At 43.4% G+C, this 23,977-nt stretch overlaps 1 protein-coding gene across 3 annotated transcripts in view; it reads right to left on the bottom strand.

Moving 5' to 3' along the window:
* Positions 1-23,977, bottom strand: part of SNX25 (sorting nexin 25) — a 163,509-nt gene that overhangs the window by 42,174 nt on the left and 97,358 nt on the right. For 2 of the 3 annotated variants that reach the window (XM_048847962.2, XM_048847963.2), the window contains 3 exons: positions 14,429-14,560; positions 12,268-12,543; positions 8,245-8,400 (listed from right to left, as the gene is read on the bottom strand). In XM_048847962.2, coding sequence (XP_048703919.2) covers positions 8,245-8,400; positions 12,268-12,543; positions 14,429-14,560 — 564 coding nt within the window. The remainder of the gene's footprint in view (positions 1-8,244; positions 8,401-12,267; positions 12,544-14,428; positions 14,561-23,977) is intronic. The other variant, XM_048847964.2, reaches the window with a different exon arrangement.

Raw genomic sequence — 23,977 nt, 5'->3', positions numbered from 1 at the left:
TGGACGAGGCTTTCTTCCGGCAACTCACAGAAGTTACTAGATCGTAGGCACTGGTTCTCATGGGAGACTTCAATCACTCCGATATCTGCTGGGAGACCAATAGAGTGGTGCACAGACAATCCAGGAAGTTTTTGGAAAGTGTAGGGGACAATTTCCTGGTGCAAGTGCTGGAGGAACCAACTAGGGGAAGAGCTCTTCTTGACCTGCTGCTCACAAACAGGGAAGAATTAGTAGGGGAAGCAAAAGTGGATGGGAACCTGGGAGGCAGTGACCATGAGATGGTCGAGTTCAGGATCCTGACACAGGGAATAAAGGAGAGCAGCAGAATACAGACCCTGGACTTCAGAAAAGCAGACTTTGACTCCCTCAGGGAACTGATGGGCAGGATCCCCTGGGAGAATAACATGAGAGGGAAAGGAGTATAGGAGAGCTGGCTGTATTTTAAAGAATCCTTATTGAGGTTACAGGGACAAACCATCCCGATGTGTAGAAAGAATAGTAAATATGGCAGGCGACCAGCTTGGTTTAACAGTGAAATCCTTGCTGATGTTAAACACAAAAAAGAAGTTTACTAGACGTGGAAGATTGGACAAATGACCAGGGAAGAGTATAAAAATATTGCTCGGGCATGCAGGAGTGAAATCAGGAAGGCCAAATCACACCTGGAGTTGCAGCTAGCAAGAGATGTTAAGAGTAACAAGAAGGGTTTCTTCAGGTATTTTGGCAACAAGAAGAAAGTCAAGGAAAGTGTGGGCCCCTTACTGAATGAGGGAGGCAACCTAGTGACAGAGGATGTGGAAAAGCTAATGTACTCAACGCTTTTTTTGCCTCTGTCTTCACGAACAAGGTCAGCTCCCAGACTACTGCACTGGGCAGCACAGCATGGGGAGGAGGTGCCCAGCCCTCTGTGGAGAAAGAAGAGGTTTGGGACTATTTAGAAAAGCTGGACGAGCACAAGTCCATGGAGCTGGATGCGCTGCATCCGAGAGTGCTAAAGGAGTTGGCGGATGTGATTGTAGAGCCATAGGCCATTATCTTTGAAAACTCATGGTGATCGGGGGAGGTCCTGGATGACTGGAAAAAGTCTAATGTTGTGCCCATCTTTAAAAAAGGGAAGAATGAGGATCCTGGGAACTACAGGCTGGTCAGCCTCACCTCAGTCCCTGGAAAAATCATGGAGCAGGTCCTCAAGGAATCAATTCTGAAGCACTTAGAGGAGAGGAAAGTGATCAGGAACAGTCAGCATGGATTCACCAAGGGCAAGTCATGCCTGACTAACCTAATTGGCTTCTATGAGGAGATAACTGGCTCTGTGGATGAGGGGAAAGCAGTGGACGTGTTATTCCTTGACTTTAGCAAAGCTTTTGATACGGTCTCCCACAGTATTCTTGCCAGCAAGTTAAAGAAGTATGGGCTGGATGAATGGACTATAAGGTGGATAGAAAGCTGGCTAGATTGTCGGGCACAACGGGTAGTGATCAATGGCTCCATGTCTAGTTGGCAGCCGGTATCAAGTGGAGTGCCCCAGGGGTCGGTCCTGGGGCCGGTTTTGTTCAATATCTTCATAAATGATCTAGAAGATTGCGTGGATTGCACCCTCAGCAAGTTTCCAGATGACACTAAACTGGGAGGAGAGGTAGATACCCTAGAGGGTAGGGATAGGATACAGAGGGACCTGACAAATTAGACGATTGGGCCAAAAGAAATCTGATGAGGTTCAACAAGGACAAGTGCAGAGTCCTGCACTTAGGACGGAAGAATCCCATGCACCACTACAGACTAGGGACCGAATGGCTCGGCAGCAGTTCTGCAAAAAGGGCCTAGGGGTTACAGTGGACGAGAAGCTGGATATGAGTCAACACTGTGCCTTTGTTGCCAAGAAGCTCAATGGCATTTTGGGATGTATATGTAGGGGCATTGCCAGCAGATGGAGGGACGTGATCGTTCCCCTCTATTCGACATTGGTGAGGCCTCATCTGGAGTACTGTGTCCAGTTTTGGGCCCCACACTACAAGAAGGATGTGGAAAAATTGGAAAGAGTCCAGCGGAGGGCAACAGATATTATTAGGGGACTGGAACACATGACTTATGAGGAGAGGCTGAGGGAACTGGGACTGTTTAGTCTGCGGAAGAGAAGAATGAGGAGGGATTTGATAGCTGCTTTCAACTACCTGAAAGGGGGTTCCAAAGAGGATGGATCTAGACTGTTCTCAGTGGTAGCAGATGACAGAATGAGGAGTAATGGCCTCAAGTTGCAGTGGGGGAGGTTCAGGTTGGATATTAGGAAAAACTTTTGCACTAGGAGGGTGGTGAAGCACTGGAATGCGTTATCTAGAGAGGTGGTGGAATCTCCTTCCTTAGAAGTTTTTAAGGTCAGGCTTGACAAAGCCCTGGCTGGGATGATTTAACTGGGAATTGGTCCTGCTTTGAGCAGGGGGTTGGACTAGATGACCTCCTGAGGTCCCTTCCAACCCTGATACTCTATGATTCTATGATCTGTGAAGGGGACAGAACAAGCATCAGCCTCTTGATTGAGTGGGCTGGAGGGCTCTGTTGCATGGTAACTAAAACTTCATATTAATCCAAAGAGGTAGTAACACTTTTCAGGTATTAGGAAAACTCCCATAGACTTAAATGGTCTTCGTGTCCTGACATTATTTGATACTATTTATTAATCCTGACACATTTGTGCTCACATAATTCCCTTTATGTTGCTAAATAGATAGTCCTGGTTTCAAAAGTCAGACTCTGTCTCAGTTAGTCTAAATATGCCAGTAGTTTTTTCAAAGCCAGGACAAACCTAACAAGAACAACATTCAGCCACTTCTGCCCATCACCTCCTCTGAAATCTCTGGGTTCCTCACCTCCCTACCACTTTAATTTTTAAACCAGCCCTAGCAGTTGCCTTTACCTGCCGTATCCTCTCATTCTGCCATGCTACTAGGTCTTAGATAATGCCCTAGAGTCCGTTGCTTATAACTCAGCAACATCAAAGAGCATTCGGCTGCTCTGCTTGACAAGTGACAAGCTAGTTACTGATACACTAGACTCTGAGTTTGCACAGACATAACTTATGGGGCTTGACTTTAGAGATAAGATAGGAGGCAGGAGAGGAACCTTAGGGGGCACTCTAGAGCAGTGGTTTTCAAACATTTTTCTGGCGACCCAGTTGAAGAAAACTGTTGATGCCTGCGACCGAACAGAGCTGAGGATGAGGGGTTTGGGGTGTGGAAGGGGGTCAGGGCTCTGGGCTGTGGTGTGGGCTCTGGGCTGGGGATGAGGAGTTTGGGGTGCAGGAAGGGGCTCTGGGTTTGGGGGGGCTCAGGGCTGGGGAACGGGATTGGGGCATGGGTTACCTCGGGCAGCTCCCAGGCAGCAGCACAGTGAGGGTGCTAAGGCAGGCTTCCTGCCTGTCCTGGCACTGTGGACCGCGCTGCACCCTGGAAGCAGCCAGCAGCAAGTCTGGCTCCTAGGTGAGGGTGTGCAAGCAGCTCCGCGCGGGTCTCACCCGCAGACACACACACCCAGCTCCCATTGTGCATGGAGCCCCGTGGGCCCCCGCCCCCCACCTAGGAGCCAGACCTGCTGCTGGCTGCTTCCAGGGCGCAGCGCGGTGTCAGAAAAGTTAGGGACTAGCCTGCCTTAGCTGGGCAGCACTGCCGATGGGACTTTTAACGGCCTGGTCGGCAATGCTGACCAGAGTTGCCACGACCCAGTGCCTGACATTCCGTGACCCAGTGCTGGGTCATAACATGCAGTTTGAAAACCACTGCTCTAGAGCAAGGGGAAGTGGGAATCTACAAGAGGAGTCTGGAAGGCTGAGGGAAAGAATAGTGACATATTCCCATTTATCACATTTCCTCCCCCAAAAAGCATACATCAGTAACACTACCACTCAAATCGCCCTCTCCCACCAACTAGTCACGTCATCCTTTTATTTCCACACCCTCATCACATTCACCCGGGCCCCCTCTGGACTCTCATGTGAAGGTATGAAGGGTAGAGTGGCTGCGACCTTCCCACAGCTCCCTCACAATTCAAAGCCCATGGTAGCTGAGGACTCCGAAAAGCAGGGTGGGTCACATCTCAAAGACCCAGTTACTATGGGGTAGGTAACCATACTGTGTCAGTGTGGATCCCACATTCCTGCCAAACCTGCTGCCTCTGAAATGGTGCTGGGTACATGACAAAAGAGGAGGATGACAATTGTCTCCTGGAGTACCAGGTTTCATGAAGGGTACTCTGTTTAACTAGTCTGGGAAGAGGAGAGAGCTCTCTTGTGCACTTGGGGTTGATTATTACTGTGGCTTATTGTAGGGGGCTGGGGTGTACATCCCTAGTGAACATAACATAGCCCTAGAACTGTTAAGGGAGTGGAGTGCATCATCTGTTTGGCTACTGAAGAGATCCACCACTTAGAAGGGCAGGTCCTCTATGGTGCACTGCATCTCCTTAATAATGCTGGATGCTTGAAACCAAAAGGCCCATCTCATGGTGACCCCCAAGGCCATCAATGTGGCAGCTGTGTCCAAAGCATCCACAGCAGCTAGGAAGGCAGACGTTGTGACCATTTGGCCTTCCTTCATGATCTCTCAGTTATCCCTACTATCTTGTGAGATTTTTGGAAGGAAGGAGACCGCTATCTCCCAGGTGAGAAAAACGTATTTCAAGAACAAGGCCTGATAGCTCACAATGCAGAGCTGTAGTTAGATGAAGGACTAAACCTTGTGCCTGAAGAGTTCCAGTTTCTGAGTGTCCTCTTTTCAGATGCACTTTGCAGACCACTTTTTTTTTTTTGACCCTGTACCACTAATGCCACTGGGGACCTGGATATAGAAATGCCTCAAATCCTTTTGTGAGACCTGGTACCTCTTTCAAATCCTCTTAGATGAAGAACAAACTGTGTCTGGAGTCTACCAAAGTCACTTCACTAGCTTGCACATACCCTTATTGATGAGGAGGGCAATCCTGGCTGGGGATGAGGAGCTCAGGAGGTCAAACAGTTTACAGGACTTTTCCTGGATTACCAAGGTTTCAGTGTTCAGGGTCTCAGTGATCTGGGTCAGCAAATCCTGGAGAACCATGAAGTTATCAGGCACTGAAATTGAGAATGACCCACCCCACTGCCCCTTGCATTTTGCCTGTATTTGTGCCCTAAACAAGGAGCCTCCACTGCCTCCTGCATGATCCCCTCCTGAATGCAGGGGAGACACATCCCAGCTTCATTTCAGTGAGAACGAGTGGGATGGCAAAGGTGATATTGAATGGTGGCACCATTGGGTAGGGCAATCCAGCGCCAGCAATGGTCTTGGTGTGGATGATGTCTTGAGTGGAAATACGCATTCCGCCTCCAAAATGTATCTCAGAACCATGATAGGATAAATCCTTAGTGCCAGCATCGATGCCGGTTGCAAGGTCAGTATTGGGCTATTCCTCTTCTCCAGCTCTTCCTCTACACTGCAGTGGAACTCAACCCTCCAGCCCTCGAACCACTGAAGAGCTTAGAGGATTTGTCTCTGATGGACTGGTGTTTATGTCCCTCCATTCAAGACAACCCAGAATGATGCTCAGAGCTATGCTACTGCCTATGCTCCATGTTGGCCTGCCTTTTGGTGATGGTCTTTGGCATTGGGTCCGTGGGTTCTGGGGTTGATGCTGGGGCTACTTGTATCAAGGCTGCCAATACTAGGGCTGCTGGCACCAGGGATCTCAGTGCCAGTGCCTTCTGTAACTTTTTGGCTTTTCCTCACTGCTGGATCCCAGCATGAGGCGTCTGCTGGAGGAGGCACGAGCCAAGGATGGCTTCTTCTGCTCCTGTTAGGCGTTGCCATTTCCTCCAGTTCAAAAGTGATTCTCACAGACTCTACCTGAACTTACACATCTTGGAGAAAAAGGAATGGCAAGCTCTGCATCTGTCTGGAACCTGGCTCTCGCCCAGGCAGCAGCTGTGAGTGGGATTAGTCCATCACAACACAGGAAGCATTTAAATAATCATGGTTTGGAGTGCGCCGTGTGCAGAGGTTGACGCAAAGTGCCTTACTCCACTGTAAGGGGCTGTTGTCCTTTCCGAGTCCAATCAGGCCAAAGCTGAGGAGAAGAATGAAGCACTAAAGAGAGTGGTGAGTCAGACACCGCTGTGTTGGTGTCTTGCTACCATGGGTGCCAAGAGGGAACTGAGGGATGGACATGGCAACTCCTCCCTTTATGCTCACAAGGAAGCATGGGAAGGTGGCACAGGGCATATGCACAGCCCTACTGGACATTGTTATTCAGAAGACTCTGATCTTGCATGCATGAGGCACATGCATAACTACAGTGGAATCCACACACACATAACTGAAGACAATGGTTGAGATACCCTGCATGGCAGTGCTTTTTATTTTTAAAAGGACACTGCCAAACACTGCTTAGCATTATATTTTTGTGTGAGCTCTGCTGTTTTTAATATGCTTCCAAGACAACTGAAGAGGTCTCTCTACAGATTGCTATTTTCCATTTGCAATCTTTAATCCCTTCTTCACATTTCTGATGGATCTGAAATTAACAGCTCCTTTCTTCTCTATTTTCATCATTGAGGATAGAAACACCAACTGGGGAATTAGCATATAAATTTATTGGTGCTACAAACCTGTGATGAGTTCACATGTTGTTTCTGTATAGATCCCACAAAGAGAGCAGTGATTTGCACAGAAAGAAAATGAACAACTGAGTGGCAGATTTAGATTTTTTTAAAGGTAATTTAAAATCTAAAAGGTCATTTAAAATCTGCAGGCCATTCTCCCAGACTACAAACATTTAAAAAGGTCAGTTAAATGCACTGAAAAATTAAAGGGTTAAACTATTTATCTACTTTTTTTAAAATGTTCTCCCTTTCTGATCCTTAGAGAGATTCATTTCAACATTTTAAGAGTTGGATCCCTCATTTCTTTCATCTTTCAAATTAAGAATTGCTGATTTTCATCCAATTTAACAGAGTTGAGGAAAGAACTTACTGAAATGTTTTGTTAATATTTCAACCAATAATTTCCTTTTGCTGTTCATTAAATATAGCAGTGGCCTGATTTTCAGAGAAGCTACGAAACTGCAGCTCCCATTGATTTCAGCATGAACTGTGTATGCTCAGCATCTCTGAAGAAAAAATCAGACCACTTGACCTTCAACACAGCATCAGCTTCTGTTATATCCTTTCTACTCTGTGGCCACAGTTACTGGAACAAAAGGCTAAAAAGAAAGAAAATCCTCACCAAAATAAGTCAGTAAAGGATCAGAACTATTACCTTGAATTTGAAAATACTACCCTTGAAATTTCCAGGGAGAAGGACATTTGGATTTGAGTATCTACATCTGAACCTTCCCCCGTGTGGAAAAGATCTCATCAGAAGGAGAAATGGCTCAAAATTGTGGGAGTTTTGCAAGTTTTGACTTCAGAAGACATCCACTGTTTGGGGACAAAATCTCACAAGAACTCAAGATTTTGACTCAGTCATAGCTGCACTACAGCACTAAATCATCTTTAAACCTGAACTTTAGCCAGATCCTAATCCAGATTCACCATCCCCGCCCATTTCTAAAAATAATCATTTTGGGGCAAATGGTGTAACATATTCTAAAGAGCAAAAAGCTAGGTTATGATTTTGGTCCCAATACTGTAGGGGTTTCACCTATCTTAGAATGACTACAGTCTGGTGAAATAATGCCCTTAGAATTCTAAATAGCTCCTTGTAAAGAAATTTAGCCACTCTCTTGGATAATTTTTTTAAGATTAAGTAAACCTATCACCACTACAGTAGCTACAAGGCATTGTGCTCCGTACCTGCAGGGCCAGCAGAGAGCGCGCAAGTTTACTGACAGATCTGATCCCCAGAGCTGTAATGCTTTTGAAGCAGCAACGAGGAAGAGTATACAGAACCGCCTTGTTGGCTTGGGTTGCTATAACAACTCAATTGGAAGAAGCAGATACAGATGTAGGGAAGAAATTGTATTTGCAAAACAGAAGAGGATAAAAACCTATTGGGGAAACATTTCCAGGGTTCTAAGAGGGTACTATAAATTATGAAGAACAAGAGACTTTTAAATTCATTTTTGAAATATTTATGGCAGTGGCTCTGACGCTCTTTTAAATTATAAATTCTTTAGAGCAGGGACCTTGTCTTTATATTTGTCTGAAAAATAGCTAATGCCCCGTTGGTATCACAGATGCAAATAAGTAAAATAAATTCAGACTGAGACTACTGAAAGCATTACCTTTTTGTCAGGTTTTGGTGAATTACATATGGAATTAAGAGCCTGTCTCTTATATTCAAGTCTGTCATTTAGCTGGCGAAGTTTATTTACAGCATAATTTGCCTGTTCATTAATTCTTGCGCTGCATTCATCAATAACGTCTTCACAACCTTGGCTCTAGAAATAAAAATGTTAGTTATTAAAAAGTCTATGTCACTGATGCAAAATAAGTTAAATCTGTTACCTGTTTGCTATGCATGCTTCATTATTTGCACTTTACATCTATGTACAACAAACAATTAATCTCAGTATAGACCCGGGATTCTCAAACTTAATTGCACCGTGACCCTCTTCTGACAACAAAAGTTACTACACGACCCCAGGAGGGGGGACCGAAGCCTGAGCCCGCCAGATCCCTGCCTCCCTGCATGGAGGGGCCAAAGCCAAAGCCCAAGGGCTTCAGCCTGTAATCTCAGCCTCACTACCCGTGGCTGAAGCCCTCAGGCTTCGTCCCCAGACAGTAGGGTTTCGACTTTGGCTTAAGCCCCTGACCCAGCAAGTCTAAGCCAACCCTGGCGATCTCATTAAAATGTGGTTGTAACCCACTTTGGGGTCCCGACTCACAGTCTGAGAACCACTGGTATAGACAAATCCCAGACTAAAAGGGCATGTGGTGCAAAAGTTATAATAGATTCTTATTTTTACTTCCACATCTATCATGTAATGTAGCAGTAAGAAGCTGACAAAGAGCCTTAGTCTCAGTTACACTATGTCCCATTTAGGCTGCTCTGATAGTATAAACGGACTTTAAACTGTGGCTTTATTGTAAGTGAGAATAAGACTCAACATTTGGAATATAAAAGCAGAATACAAGTTGGTGGTCATAATTAGTATTCGAAGCCACACACTGAGTAAATACTGCAGCTCTGAGTCTTGAAGACGGTGGAAATATATTGCCACTCCAACACATATTTATATATGGCCACTTCAACACAGGTGCACTGGGGAGTCAGCAAGAAGCCCTCAGAAGGAGAACTACAAGATGACTGCAGGTGGGAAGTGCAAGGGAAGTCCAGGCAGTGATACCAGAAGCACTGGACACCCCAGGGAGCATGTCTTGGTTGTGACACAGGCCGGGCCACTGCCCCACTCCTCCCTATGTGCTGGCACTAGTGCAAAAGAGTGGCAACTGTGGAAGAAGGGGAGAGCTCGCTCTACCTGTTCTACAGCTATAACAAACTCACTGTCCAGCAAGTTCCCTCCGCCATCATCTCCGGAGATATTAAGGGTCAGCTGGACGGTGCACCTCTTGCCCTCCCCTCACAGTACAGCTCTGCCTCTAAAGATACGTAACGAAACCTTTCAGCCTGATTTTTCAGAAGTGCCAAGCACCCCTGGCTCCCACACCCTCATGGGAACTGAGCACCACTGGGGGGGAGGGGTTTGTAGTGGTGTTAATCAAGCCATAAGTTTCTACTAACAAAAACAAACCCTCCAGAAACATAACTATGCCAGAGGAAAATGATTTCTCAGTTGCATCATTTGCTATACATGAAACTGAAGGACCATGAGCCAACAGTATTATTTCCCCCCATATCTGAAAGCCTGTGAAAGCTTCTGCAGACAAGATTCACTTCTTCTTATGCTCCTTTCAAAGCCCCTTGTGGCTCACTGTAGAGCAATTAGCATTGCTGTATTAGAGAGAAGTGCTCTAATTGTACACTCTTCATTAACAATTTGTGACAAACAGTTTAAAAAAAAATCTTTATCCACACTGCAGAGTTGCTGATAGATGGAATGAGATGTGCAAAGACCAAAGTGCAGCCTTCAAAATCTGCACATATTCCCTCAAGGATTTAAAGGAAAGATAACTGATGGTAATGCTGAAGAATTAGGTGCTGACGACTGTAGGAGAGTCCAAGATAAATGTTATCTGACCAAAAAAAATACCAACAGCTATTCTTGAAATGTTGTATAAGTTTCTTTAGGGAAAATGCTATCTGTGTCAGGTTCTAGATAACATACATAAGGAAATCAAAATCACACAACTTTTTTTTTTTTAATACTTTGCCATTTCTGGGCAATAAGTCAGTGTTTCCTGAAACACCTATTGATTGCAAGGCTCAGAAGGACACATTTTTGAGGTGCCTTTGGTCTCCCTATGATTTGGAATAGACATAGCTGAATAACAGAAAGAGAAACAGGAACCTTGAGTTCCTTATCAAGAAAAAAACCCATTTAACAAAAGAGCAAACATTAAAAGAGGGAACATGCTACAAAACTGTGTGTTTGAAGTATTTCCCTAGGATAGTTTGCCTCTCAAAACCATCTGTGGAGGACAAGGGATGGATAGAATCCAAAGTTTCATTTGAAGACCTTTCAATCATATTTAAATATTAAATCGGAAAACCTCAGATTCTGAGTTACTGTTTCCTAGTGTTTAGGACTGCAAAGTGCGAGTCAGCATATCTGGGTGCTAATTCCAGTTCTGCCTCTCAGTGTGACCTTTGTCAATTCCCTTAACTTCTCTGTGTCTCAGTTTACCCACTTGTAGAACAAAGATAATAGTCCTTATCTTGCTGGAGAGTTGTTAGGCTTTATTCATGAATGCCTGTGGAGTGCTTTGAGATCCCTGGTTAAAAGTGTAGCTAAATAAGTGCCTCTGATCTAGCTTCTGAAAAGATTTATAGAACTTGCCTGCAAAGACATCTGGCCCTGGAGAGCTTCCCTTTGGAAAGTCGTCTTATAGTATTTTGAACTTCATCTTTAATATCTCCAAGTCAAGTTGTACTTTTTGTTTTTCAGCTTTATCCTCTAATATAGCCTAAAAGTTAATTTCTTTGGTAAATTAATAAAAAGCACTAAGGTTATGAATACACAATAATATTTTCTTTTCATCTAAGACATGGTCTATATAAGCTCTTGAGCATCATTCCCCCACTCCCTTTTTACTGCTTTCAGTACATATATTCTGTAGGGGTTTGAGGCTTTATAGATTAGAGCTCACTGGGGAGGAAGTTAGTTTATAGAAGATGTAGACAATTGTTTTCTTCTCTCCTTTCAATTTACTTTAGTTTTATCAATATATGTGATTAGTACAAACTCCAGATTGAAATAATAATTGTTTAAGCCAACTTAAACAGTAAACAGCTGAAAACAAAACAAAATAAATAATTGAAAACTCATCTTCCACTTCCTTTACCAAAAGGCAAAGCTTGCGAGTTGATATCTAGAACAAAATGCTCAGGATCTAAAGAGTAGAAGGATAGACATGCTCACTATGGAGTATGAAAAGGTTGGTATTTGAAAGCTTTTACAAACCTCGAAAGCTCTTAATTACTTTAACAAAGTTCAACCAGTCAGTCATTTTGCTCCATTTGATGTTAAAGAAATCATCAGTTAATTGTTAAGGGTAGTATCTTTTTAAACCCCCTGCCATATGTTGAACACGCTTTATTATGTGATCATAATATGGAACACCCAGCATGTAAGCAACTGGAGATATGTCAAAATGAAAGCTAAAAATTAAATGGCAAGGTTTACCATTATCATAATCGTATTGCATTTGTATATTGGTTTAAAAATGCCATGCACCCTAGTGATGATCCAAGCATAGACATGCTTGCAGCTACTCTTCTTGGATAAAAGAATGCGAATTGTTCTTTGTACCGATGAAGTACAAAGGTAACACTGAAATTTCAAGTCTTCTCAGAAGAGACTAAACAGCTTCTCAATAGTTTAGCAGAGCTGAGGAAAATCCTTCCTTCATCAAGTACAAACACTTTGCATCCCTGGAACCGAAGACAAGACAAAGTGCCTCTTTGCTATCTATATGCATACTATTAGAGACCTGTGTAAAAACTGAAAAAAATGGAATATGATCAACTTTGTGGTGTTTGGTGGAATAGCTTACGAGATATAAATAACAAAGATTGAGAAAGTAGTAAAATAAGCACAAAGCTTGAGAATAGGAAGTACTCATTAGCTTTTCACTCAGATCATCCTCCGGTAATAAAAGCAGCAAGAATTATAGATTTGACTCACCACTTCATCCTTGTCCTCAGAAGTCAACTGAACTGCAATTCTCTCTTCTTCTTTCTTGATCAGCCTCTCATATAAATCACTGACAATGAAGGAGGGGTAGTACCTGTCCTTTAGTGTTTCATAAACATCAGTCTGAATTTTGTAGAAAACTTCAATGCCTTTATTGCCCACAAGACTTTGCTGTATTTCTTTGTAAAGTGACTTTTCCACAGGGATTTCTCTGCTTTCCACAAAGAAATTCTGATAAATTTCACTCACTAGTTGAGGTATTTCAGCCTGGAAAATAAAGGGGGTAGGATGGGGGAAAGAAGAGAAAAATAAATGTAAAAAGAGGACCATGTCTCAGAATCCTCATGGATTTTATTTAAAGAAGGTTGAACTGGCTGTCTCTTGTGCCTGAATATGCAAGTGCACATCTCTACATCTCATGTTAGTATCAGCTACCATGCTTGGGCAGCCATGCAGAATAGTCAGTTTTACAAGATATAAAATGATGGATGTCTGCATACCCAAGGAAATGACTAAGCCCTAAAATTTGACCTCTCTTTACCAGCTTTTGTATTGTATTGAGACGGAAAGAGAATATTATAGCAGCTTTTTGCTCCCCATTCTAAACTGAAATTTCAAAAGCGAATTAATTGTGTCAGGTTTCTTAGCTTTTAGCTTTAACCGGATGTACAAATTCTCTTTGCAGAACATTTTTTGTTTTATAAAATGGGACTGTAACCAGTCTAATAATTATTTAGTGAGCGACAACACCAAAACAAATACGCAAACATATTCACCATGTATACAAAAGGCATAGGGATGAAATTTGCACCAAAAAATGAGGGAAGAGGTTAAATAAAAAAAAGGAAAATGCTCAATGTATGTGACAATCTCCCTGAAAAGTATATCAAGTGACCCATGTCTACCAGATAGGGGCAGAATTCCATGGAGCAGTATAAGCATGAGATGACAGAACATCGGCAAAAACAATGACAAACATGACTCAGGACGCTCATCACTCTTGAAAATACAAAGGGCAACCCTAGTAATAGGACCTGGAGTGATTAGTAGCTAAATTTGAGCCTGTGGATATTGTCAATCATTCACTTGGACCACATCTTCTACTGCTCACTATTCATAGTGTGTGGTTTGTCATCTAAGTCATGATAAGGTATTGTTCTGCTCCCTGATTTGATGAAAATGTTTTTTTAAACAGAGAATACATGACAATCAATGAATAATAACTGATGTTCAATATGAAAATTTGGATTTCATGCTAAGGGAAATCCAGAAAGTTTCACCAAATATATTCACAAATAAATCTCTGGCTACTCCAATATTCACAAACAAAAAATATTTCCTCCCTGTGTCCACAGCATACTTACCCCGTCCAGTGTTCAGAGCTGCTTCTTGCAGTTTTAAATTATACTTTTCTACCCCCATTTCTGAACCCACTTACCTATCCGATATAGTACAGTGTTCTACAATGTGCCACTTCAATGACTTTACTCGTATCACTCTGGAGCCAAAAGGTGTTCTGAACTAGCAGAAGAGGGGTCTTAAAGAAAAATCTCTTTAAGTACACACAGAAAAAGTAAGTATCTTTAACTTGTGATCTTAAGCTCACTGAAATCAGTGGAAAGACGCCTATGCTCTTCAATGGGCTTTGCATCACTCCCAATGGGAGGAGTAGCATAAAAGGAACAGTGTAGGTGTAGTAGCTATCCAGCTGAAAACTTTCGAGGAGCGAGACAAGGTATTGCATGGTAATTTACTTGGTAATAAGATAAGGGCAGCTATAAAACAGTCAATAAATTACTGAAAATTATTTCTCAGTGGGTTAAGAAAAAACGCTATACTGGTTTTGTCTCTTTTAAATGGGCTGTTGTATGTGACCTTTTTATCATCATTTGTGTTTATAACTCCTTCTCTTTCCTCCTCTCTGTTCAAAAAGTAAAGGATTTTTAAATTATGCCCTGTTATCAGAAGACCAAGGCAACATAAATAGATTGAAATAATGAAATTTCTAGCACCATTTTGTGCTCCATTTCTTAGACTAAAAAAAGAAAATGTTAACAGAGAATTTTTTTCATATATTTATTTTGCAGCAAAATTCACCATATAAATATTCAGTTTTATTTACAAGCCCCCATATACTTCACACTACTTCTACCTTGTTAGCATTCTTCAGATAGTCCACAGACTCCCAAAGGCTAATCAAAGCCCTCTTGTCCATCCTTTCCATGTACAGTCGAAAGTGCTCTCGGTAGGATGGGTTGGCCAAAATATCCTCAAACTGAAGAATCTGTACAGGAGAAATCAAGTATAAAACCCAGAAAAGTAACTAAATGAGATTTATCAACAACTATTCATAATCAAACCACTTGACGTAAACAGTTAAAGTTCAAGCACGTTAATGTATCCCCGTGCTGAAATGGTCATGCTGAATTAGTTACAGTACTGCCGAACTTTTTAGTGTGCCTGCCACACACAAATCTCATCTACATAAGCAAAATTCTCCCTTGTTGACAACAGGCATCTAACCAGTGCAGTTAAACTGGTGCTGAACGTAGTTTAACAGCAAGTGAAACATTTTGTCCTTGACTACACTTGTACTACAGATACAGAAAAGCAGCAGAGCCTACCTAAAGGGTTGCTTTCAGAGTAGCAGCCGTGTTAGTCTGTATTCGCAAAAAGAAAAGGAGTACTAGTGGCACCTTAGAGACTAACCAATTTATTTGAGCATAAGCTTTCGTGAGCTACAGCCCTCTTCAGTACTCCTTTTCTTTTTATATAAAGGGTTGGGACTCAGGCATGTTTTAGTTGGGTTAGTGAATGAGGATTTTCCTGAATAAAGATTTGCTATAACTTTTGCCACCTTTGTAAGAGATGAACAGGCACTGGTATCCATACAGTGAACAAACTAGGAAAAGAAGAATATGCTGGGTATGTGCACCATTCATTTCTCTCCCAGGGAAGAGAACCCATTGTCAATCAACCCATTGTCAAAGATTTAAATTCCACCTCCACCAATTAGGATGCATAACAGATTTTATGTCTATCTATTTGAAGAAAAGCAAATGCACAGTACCTTTGGATAAAAGGTTTTAAGGATTTTTTCCCCCTAAAGGTGAGCATCCAAGGGCCATGCCACCCTATGCAGCTTTCACACTCAAAATTCAAATTATATCTGAAGTCAATGAGAGTTTGGGGTACATAAGAAATCATAGATTGGTCCTAACTGTAGCAGCAACTTCAAAATGATTTTTTTCATATTATTCTCTTTTTCAATATACCCAGAGTAATTTCAAACAGCCTGTTTCATTAACTATGCTATGCAACTAATTATAGAATCATAGAAGATTAAGGTTGGAAGAGACCTCAGGAGGTCATCTAGTCCAAGGCCCTGCTCAAAGCCGGACCAACCCCAAATAAATCATCCCAGCCAGGACTTTGTCAAGCCAGGCCTTAGAAACATCTAAGGATGGAGATTCCAACACCTCCCTAGGGAACCCATTCCCTTGCTTCACCACCCTCCTAGTGAAATAGTTTTTCCTAATATCCAACCTAGACCTCCCCCACTGCAACTTGAGACCATTGCTCCTTGTTCTGTCATCTGCCACCACTGAGAACAGCTTCGATACATCATCTTTGGAATCCCCCTTCAGGTACTTGAAGGCTGCTAACAAATCCCCACCACTACCACTCTTCTCTTCTGCAGCCTAAATAAGCCCAGTTCCCTCAGCCTCTCCTCATAAGTTATGTGCCCCAGCCCCCTAATCATTTTCATTGCCCTCTGCTGGACTCTCTCCAATTTGTCCACATCCTTTCTGTAGTGGGGGGGCCCAAAACTGGATGCAATATTCCAGATGTGGCCTCACCATTGTCGAATAGAGGGAAATAATAACTTCCCTCGATCTGCTGGCAATGCTCCTACTAGTGCAGCCCAATATGCCATTAGCTTTCCTGGCAACAAGGGCACACAGTTGACACATATCCAGCTTCTCGTCCACTGTAATCCCCAGGTTCTTTTTCTGCAGAACTGCCGCTTAGCCAGTCGGTCTCCAGCCTGTTGCAGTGCATGGGATTATTCCATCCTAAATGCAGGACTCTACACTTGTCCTTGTTGAACCTCATCAGATTTCTTTTGGCCCAATCCTCCAATTTTTCTAGGTCACTCTGAACCCTATCCCTACCCTCCAGCGTACCTACCTATTGAATGGCTACACAAGTGGTGCTGGAGAGAAGGCTTTGGATTCTTTGACCATGGGATGGTGTTCCAAGGAGGAGTGCTAGGCAGAGACAGGCTCCACCTAATGAAGAGAAGGAAGAGCATCTTCACAAGCACGCTGGCTAACCTAGGGAGGAAGGCTTTAAACTAGGTACACTGAGGGAAGGAGACCAAAGCACTGAGGTAAGTGGGGAAGTGGGATACCGGGAGGAAGCATGAGCAGGAGAGCGCAAGAGGGGAGGGCTCCTGCCTCATACTGAGAAAGCAGGACAATCAGCGAGTTATCTTAAATGCCTATACACAAATGCAAGAAGCCTGGGAAACAAGCAGGGAGACCTGGAAGTTCTGGCACAGTCAAGGAATTATGATGTGATTGGAATAACAGAGACTTGGTGGCATAACTCACATGACTGGAGTACTGTCATGGATGGATATAAACTGTTCAGGAGGGACAGGCAGGGCAGAAAAGATGGGGGAGTTGCATTGTATGTAAGAGAGCAGTATGACCGCTCAGAGCTCAAGTATGAAACTGCAGAAAAACCTGAGAGTCTCTGGATTAAGTTGAGAAGTGTGAGCAACAAGGGTGATGTCGTGGTGGGAGTCTGCTATAGACCACCAGACCAGGGGGATGAGGTGGACGAGGCTTTCTTCCGGTAACTCATGGAAGTTACTAGATCGCAGGCCCTGGTTCTCATGGGAGACTTGAATCACCCTGATATCTGCTGGGAGACCAATAGAGCGGTGCACAGACAATCCAGGAAGTTTTTGGAAAGTGTAAGGGACAATTTCCTGGTGCAAGTGCTGGAGGAACCAATTAGGGGAAGAGCTCTTCTTGACCTGCTGCTCACAAACAGGGAAGAATTAGTAGGGGAAGCAAAAGTGGATGGGAACTTGGGAGGCAGTGACCATGAGATGGTCGAGTTCAGGATCTTGACATAAGGAAGAAAGGAGAGCAGCAGAATACGGACCCTGGACTTCAGAAAAGCAGACTTTGACTCCCTCAGGGAACTAATGGGCAGGATCCTCTGGGAGAATAACATGAGGGGGAAAGGAGTCCAGGAGAGCTGGCTATATTTTAAATATCAGAGGGGTGGCCGTGTTAGTCTGGATCTGTAAAAGCGGCAAAGAGTCCTGTGGCACCTTATAGACTAACAGACGTATTGGAGCATAAGCTTTCGTGGGTGAATACCCACTTCATCTGATGCATGTATTTTAAAGAATCCTTATTGAGGTTACAGGGACAAACCATTCCGATGTGTAGAAAGAATAGTAAATATGACAGGCGACCAGCTTGGCTTAACAGTGAATCCTTGCTGATCTTAAAACACAAAAAAGAAGCTTACAAGAAGTGGAAGACTGGATAAATGACCAGGGAGGAGCATAAAAATATTGCTCGGGCATGCAGGAGTGAAATCAGGAAGGCCAGATCATACCTGGAGTTGCAGCTAGCAAGAGATGTTAAGAGTAACAAGAAGGGTTTCTTCAGGCATATTAGCAACAAAAAGTCAGTCAAGCAAAGTGTGGGTCCCTTACTGAATGAGGGAGGCAACCTAGTGACAGAGGATGTGGAAAAAGCTAATGTACTCAACGCTTTTTTTGCCTCTATCGTCATGAACAAGGTCAGCTCCCAGACTACTGCACTGGGCAGCACAGTATGGGGACGAGGTGACCAGCCCTCTGTGGAGAAAGAAGTGGTTTGGTACTATTTAGAAAAGCTGGACAAGCACAAATCCATGGGGCCGGATGCGCTGCATCCGAGAGTGCTAAAGGAGTTGGCGGATGTGATTGCAGAGCCATAGGCCATTATCTTTGAAAACTCATGGCGATCGGGGGAGGTCCCGGATGACTGGAAAAAGGCTAATGTTGTGCTCATCTTTAAAAAAGGGAAGGAGGAGGATCCGGGGAACTACAGGCCAGTCAGCTTCACCTCAGTCCCTGGAAAAATCATGGAACGGGTCCTCAAGGAATCAATTCTGAAGCATTTAGAGGAGAGGAAAGTGATCAGGAACAGTCAGCATGGATTCACCAAGGGCAAGTCATGTCTGACTAATCTAATTGCCTTCTATGATAAGATAACTGGCTCTGTGGATAAGGGGAAAGCAGTGGACGTGTTATTCCTTGACTTTAGCAAAGCTTTTGACACAGTCTCCCACAGTATTCTTGCCAGCAAATTGAAGAAGTATGGGCTGGATGAATGGACTATAAAGTGGATAGAAAGCTGGCTAGATCATCGGGCTCAACAGGTAGTGATCAATGGCTCCATGTCTAGTTGGCAGCCAGTATCAAGCGGAGTGCCCCAAGGGTTGGTCTTGGGGCTGGTTTTGTTCAATATCTTCATTAATGATCTGGACGATTGCGTGGATTGCACCCTCAGCAAGTTTCCAGATGACACTAAACTGGGAGGAATGGTAGATATGCTGGAGGATAGGGATAGGAAACAGAGGAACCTAGACAAATTAGAGGATTGGGCCAAAAGAAATCTGATGAGGTTCAACAAGGACAAGTGTAGAGTCCCATGCACCGCTACAGACTAGGGACCGAATGACTAGGCAGCAGTTCTGCAAAAAGGACCTAGGGGTTACAGTGGACGAGAAGCTGGATATGAGTCAACAGTGTGCCCTTGTTGCTAAGAAGGTCAATGGTATTTTGGGATGTATAAGTAGGGGCATTGCCAGCAGATCGAGGGATGTGATTGTTCCCCTCTATTCGACATTGGTGAGGCCTCATCTGTGTCCAGTTTTGGGCCCCACGCTACAAGAAGGACATGGAAAAATTGGAAAACGTTCAGCGGAGGGCAACAAAAATGATTAGGGGACTGGAACACATGACTTATGAGGAGAGGCTGAGGAAACTGGGATTGTTTAGTCTGCGGAAGAGAAGAATGAGGAGGGATTTGATAGCTGCTTTCAACTACCTGAAATGGGGTTCCAAAAAGAGGATGGATCTAGACTGTTCTCAGTGGTAACAGATGACAGAATGAGGACTAATGGTCTCAAGTTGCAGTGGGGGAGGTTTTCGGTTGGATAATAGGAAAAACTTTTGCACTAGGAGCGTGGTGAAGTACTGGAATGCATTACCTAGGGAGGTGGTGGAATCTCCTTCCTTTGAGGTTTTTCAGGTCAGGTTTGACAAAGCCCTGGCTGGGATGATTGAGCTGGGGATTAGTCCTGCTTTGAGCAGGGACGTGATGCTGGCTTCTTCCAGCAGCGGCGCATGGCCCGCGGCACCACGGGGGTGCCAATCCCACAGGCCAGATCCAAAGCCCTGATGGGCCGAATCCAGCCCGCAGGCCGTAGTTTGTCCACCCCTGCGCTAGATGCTCATGCTCATTTGGTTATCTACCATGACCCCTGAATCCCTTTCAGCGGCTCTGCATTCCAGGATAGAGTCCCCCATTTGGTAAGTGTGACTACATTCTTTTTTCCTACTTGTGACCTTGCATTCGGCTGTATTAAAATGCATGTTGTTCATATGACCCCACATTACCAAGCAATACATATCCATCTGCAAAGCTGATCTGTCCCTATTATTTACTATTCCTCCAATTTGTGTGTCATCTGCACATTTTACCAATGATTTCATATTTTCTTACAAATAATTGATAAATATATTGAATTAATCACTGGAACAATTTACTAAGGGTCATGGTAGATTCTCTACCACTGACAATTTTTAAATCAAGATTGGATGTTTTTCTAAGAATATATGCCCTGAATTATTTTGGGGAAGTTCTACAGCCAGTGCTGTGCAGAAAGAAGTCAGACTGGATGATCACAATGGTCCCTTCTGGGCTTAGAATCTATGAATACCACTGGACCAATAGCTCTGGGACCCCACTAGAAATGCCCACTGTGGATGGCTTTTTCCTCATTTACAATTACTTTTTAAGATCACTCAGTTAGCCAATTTTTAATCCATTGAATATGAGCTACACTGGCTCTGTACAGTACTAATTTATTTTTAATGAGAATGTAGATACAAGTATACTTACTTATTTTAAATACCTGAGAATGAAATTGAGATTTGTAATGATTATTTATTATTTTATTACAGTAGCCCACACTGAGCTCATAGCTTTGGGGTTTAAAAATATTGCATAAAGGGCCAAGGCATCAATGACAGGGTAACAATTAAGTCACGTGCTCTGCATCTAGATTATTTATTGAAATCAACTGAAGTGTTTTGCATGGAACAGTCTTGGAGGGGTCACACACCATTCTGGGAAGTCTTAAGGCTTAATCCTGCTAACAGATTCATAAAGCAGATCTTTCTGACCACTTGGAACCAATGGATGGAACCCTTTCTAGAACCAGATACTAAGGCCTCACTTCCTGGACACTACAGTGCTAATAAGCGATGGTCACATAAACACCACCCTATACCGGAAACCTACCGACCGCTATACTTACCTACATGCCTCCAGCTTTCATCCAGACCATACCACACGATCCATTGTCTACAGCCAAGCTCTACGGTACAACCGCATTTGCTCCAACCCCTCAGACAGAGACAAACACCTACAAGATCGCTATCAAGCGTTCTTACAACTACAATACCCACCTGCTGAAGTGAAGAAACAGATTGACAGAGCCAGAGGAGTACCCAGAAGTCACCTACTACAGGACAGGCCCAACAAAGAAAATAACAGAACGCCACTAGCCATCACCTTCAGCCCCCAACTAAAACTTCTCCAGCGCATCATCAAGGATCTACAACCTATCCTGAAGGACGACCCATCACTCTCACAAATCTTGGGAGACAGGCCAGTCCTTGCTTACAAACAGCCCCACAACCTGAAGCAAATACTCACCAGCAACCACACACCACACAACAAAATCACTAACCCAGGAACCTATCCTTGCAGCAAAGCCTGTTGCCACTTGTGTCCACATATCTATTCAGGGGACACCATCATAGGGCCTAATCACATCAGCCACACTATCAGAGGCTCGTTCACCTGCACATCTATCAATGTGATATATGCCATCACATGCCAGCAATGCCCCTCTGCCATGTACATTGGCCAAACCGGACAGTCCCTACGTAAAAGAATAAATGGATACAAATCGGATGTCAAGAATTATAACATTCAAAAATCAGTCAGAGAACACTTCAATCTCTCTGGTCACTCGATTACAGACCTAAAAGTGGCAATTCTTCAACAAAAAAACATCAAAAACAGACTCCAACGAGAGACTGCTGAATTGGAATTAATTTGCAAACTGGACACCACTAAATTAGGCTTGACTAAAGACTGGGAGTGGATGGGTCATTACACAAAGTAAAACTATTTCCCCATGTTTATTTTTCCCCCCTACTGTTCCTTACACGTTCTTGTCAACTGCTGGAAATGGCCCACCTTGATTATCACTACAAAAGGTTTTTTTTCTCTCCTGCTGGTAATAGCTCACCTTATCTGATCACTCTCATTACAGTGTGCATGGTAACACCCCCATTGTTTCATGTTCTCTGTGTATATAAAATCCCCCTACTGTATTTTCCACTGCATGCATCTGATAAAGTGAGCTGTAGCTCACAAAAGCTTATGCTGAAATACATTTGTTAGTCTCTAAGGTGCCACAAGTCCTCCTTTTCTTTTTGCAGATACAGACTAACACGGCTGCTACTCTGAAACCTGATCTTATAAAGGTACTCATCACTGAGTTGCCCACTCTGTCTACCCCGGTCACTACACAGTTAGTGCTATGCTAGCCAACTAAGTTGCTTTACTGATTGGGAAAATTGGGAGCTACTTAGTCACCCCAGTTCAGCTTTTTAAGTAAAATGAAAGAATGGCCCAGCTGTCTCTGAGATCCACAATGGTATGAGCTCCCTGAGTCAGAAGAAGGATGCTTTTTCCCTTTGAAATTTGGCTGCCTATTTCCAAGAAGACCATAGTGTTCCTCCTTCCACTCTGCACAGTGCATCGTGCTTTGCAGAGAGATTCAGAACAAGTCCACCTGCACCCAGGGAATTCATGAGCGCTGTCTCCACAGTGGGCAAGAAGCCCAGGAGTCTTCCTTGAAGAATGGCCACATGACAAGCATAGAGCTGAGCAATGCACTTCAAAGGGAAAAGCACCATTCCTTTTCTTGTTCATTCACTGACCTCATCGGTGACATGCAGACAACCAAGCTTCTTTTAAATTTTCCCTTTACTTAAGAAGCATTTACACTGCTCCTGAAGTAGGTTTTTGAGTCAAATCTAAACTCTAAAAGAAGCCTGTCTGCCTCAAGGCACCAGTGAGGCAAGTAGCTGAGTGTGGGTCAGAAGATTTAAAAGACTTCTTTAAAGTGTTTCTGCTGCATGGTGAGAAGTGGGAGAAAGGAAACCAACAAAGGAGATAAAAAACAAGCACCTCTACATATGTACATGCCATCATCCTAAGCGGGGCCCTGGAGGAGTACCATGCAAACTACTGATAAGCTACTTATCACCTTTTCTTCTGAAAGGATCCCAAAGCACTTAAATTGTATTTCTATAGGAATAATTTAGCCCACCGATATGAATGCAGCATGTGTTTAGCAGCACACAACTTAAAGACATTAAAAATACTGAATCCAGTTGAAACCTGAAGAATAATGTAAGTAGAGTGAGTTGGAATTTTGCCAGGGTGCTGGGGTTATCAGCGCTCTCCATACAAAAAGTGTAATGGGGCTCTTTAATGATCAGAAGCAGTCAGGATCTTTGTTTCACATCTCACCTCCAGCATCACACAGTTCTCCTCTTAAAAAAGGGTCCTTTAGGCAATGTACCTCTCTGTATCAGCCCAATCTTTTGTCTGACTAAGCCCACTTGTTTTGGGTAACATCCAAGTGTTTCATGTTTGCCTCAGTTGCAGTGTTTATTTTTAGTCTCATTTTCAAAAATTTTCTAACTGTGCCATGTCTTCTCTACATTTTTTACAGCATAATCTTTTGGAATTGGCTAGTTCTACTTACATTAAAAAAAGCTGTCTGCGTATTTAGTGAGCTGCTGTCTCTGAGCTCATGCTGTAAATTCACAGCAATCCATTTGCTTCTGTCAAAAAAAGGGCTTATTATTACAGTAATGGTCATCAGAGTATCCAGGAGGAGGACATAAATGACAGTTCTCAGACTAGTCCGTGGGCTCAGCTGTAGTGCTCTGCATTGGCATATTGCATGCCCCTCCAATCTCTTTCACCTAGAAGGGCAGTGGCTGCAATGGAAGAGCAAGGAATGTGGGTATAAAAAGCAAGCAATCCTACAGAACGTAGACAAGAATTCAGAAGTGAATGGGGAGAAAATGCCATCCAAAAAAAAAAAAAAAGTTCTCGTCTATTAGAGTCCCTAAAACGGACACTCATTCCTTCTATTTTTTTTTTATTTCTATTGTGTGTGAATTCAGTAATTGTGAAGCTACTCAGCTGAAAAAACAGAGCACGTCACTCTCTCTCCAGGATTATCTATAGAAGCTGGTACAGCACAGGCAGCAAATTAGACTGAATGCTGCATCGATCCGGACATGGTG

This window comes from Caretta caretta, chromosome 4 (assembly GCF_965140235.1).
Source record: "Caretta caretta isolate rCarCar2 chromosome 4, rCarCar1.hap1, whole genome shotgun sequence".
In the NCBI taxonomy this organism is placed as follows: Eukaryota; Metazoa; Chordata; order Testudines; family Cheloniidae; genus Caretta; species Caretta caretta.
This window is presented reverse-complemented; position numbering and strand designations above follow the sequence as displayed.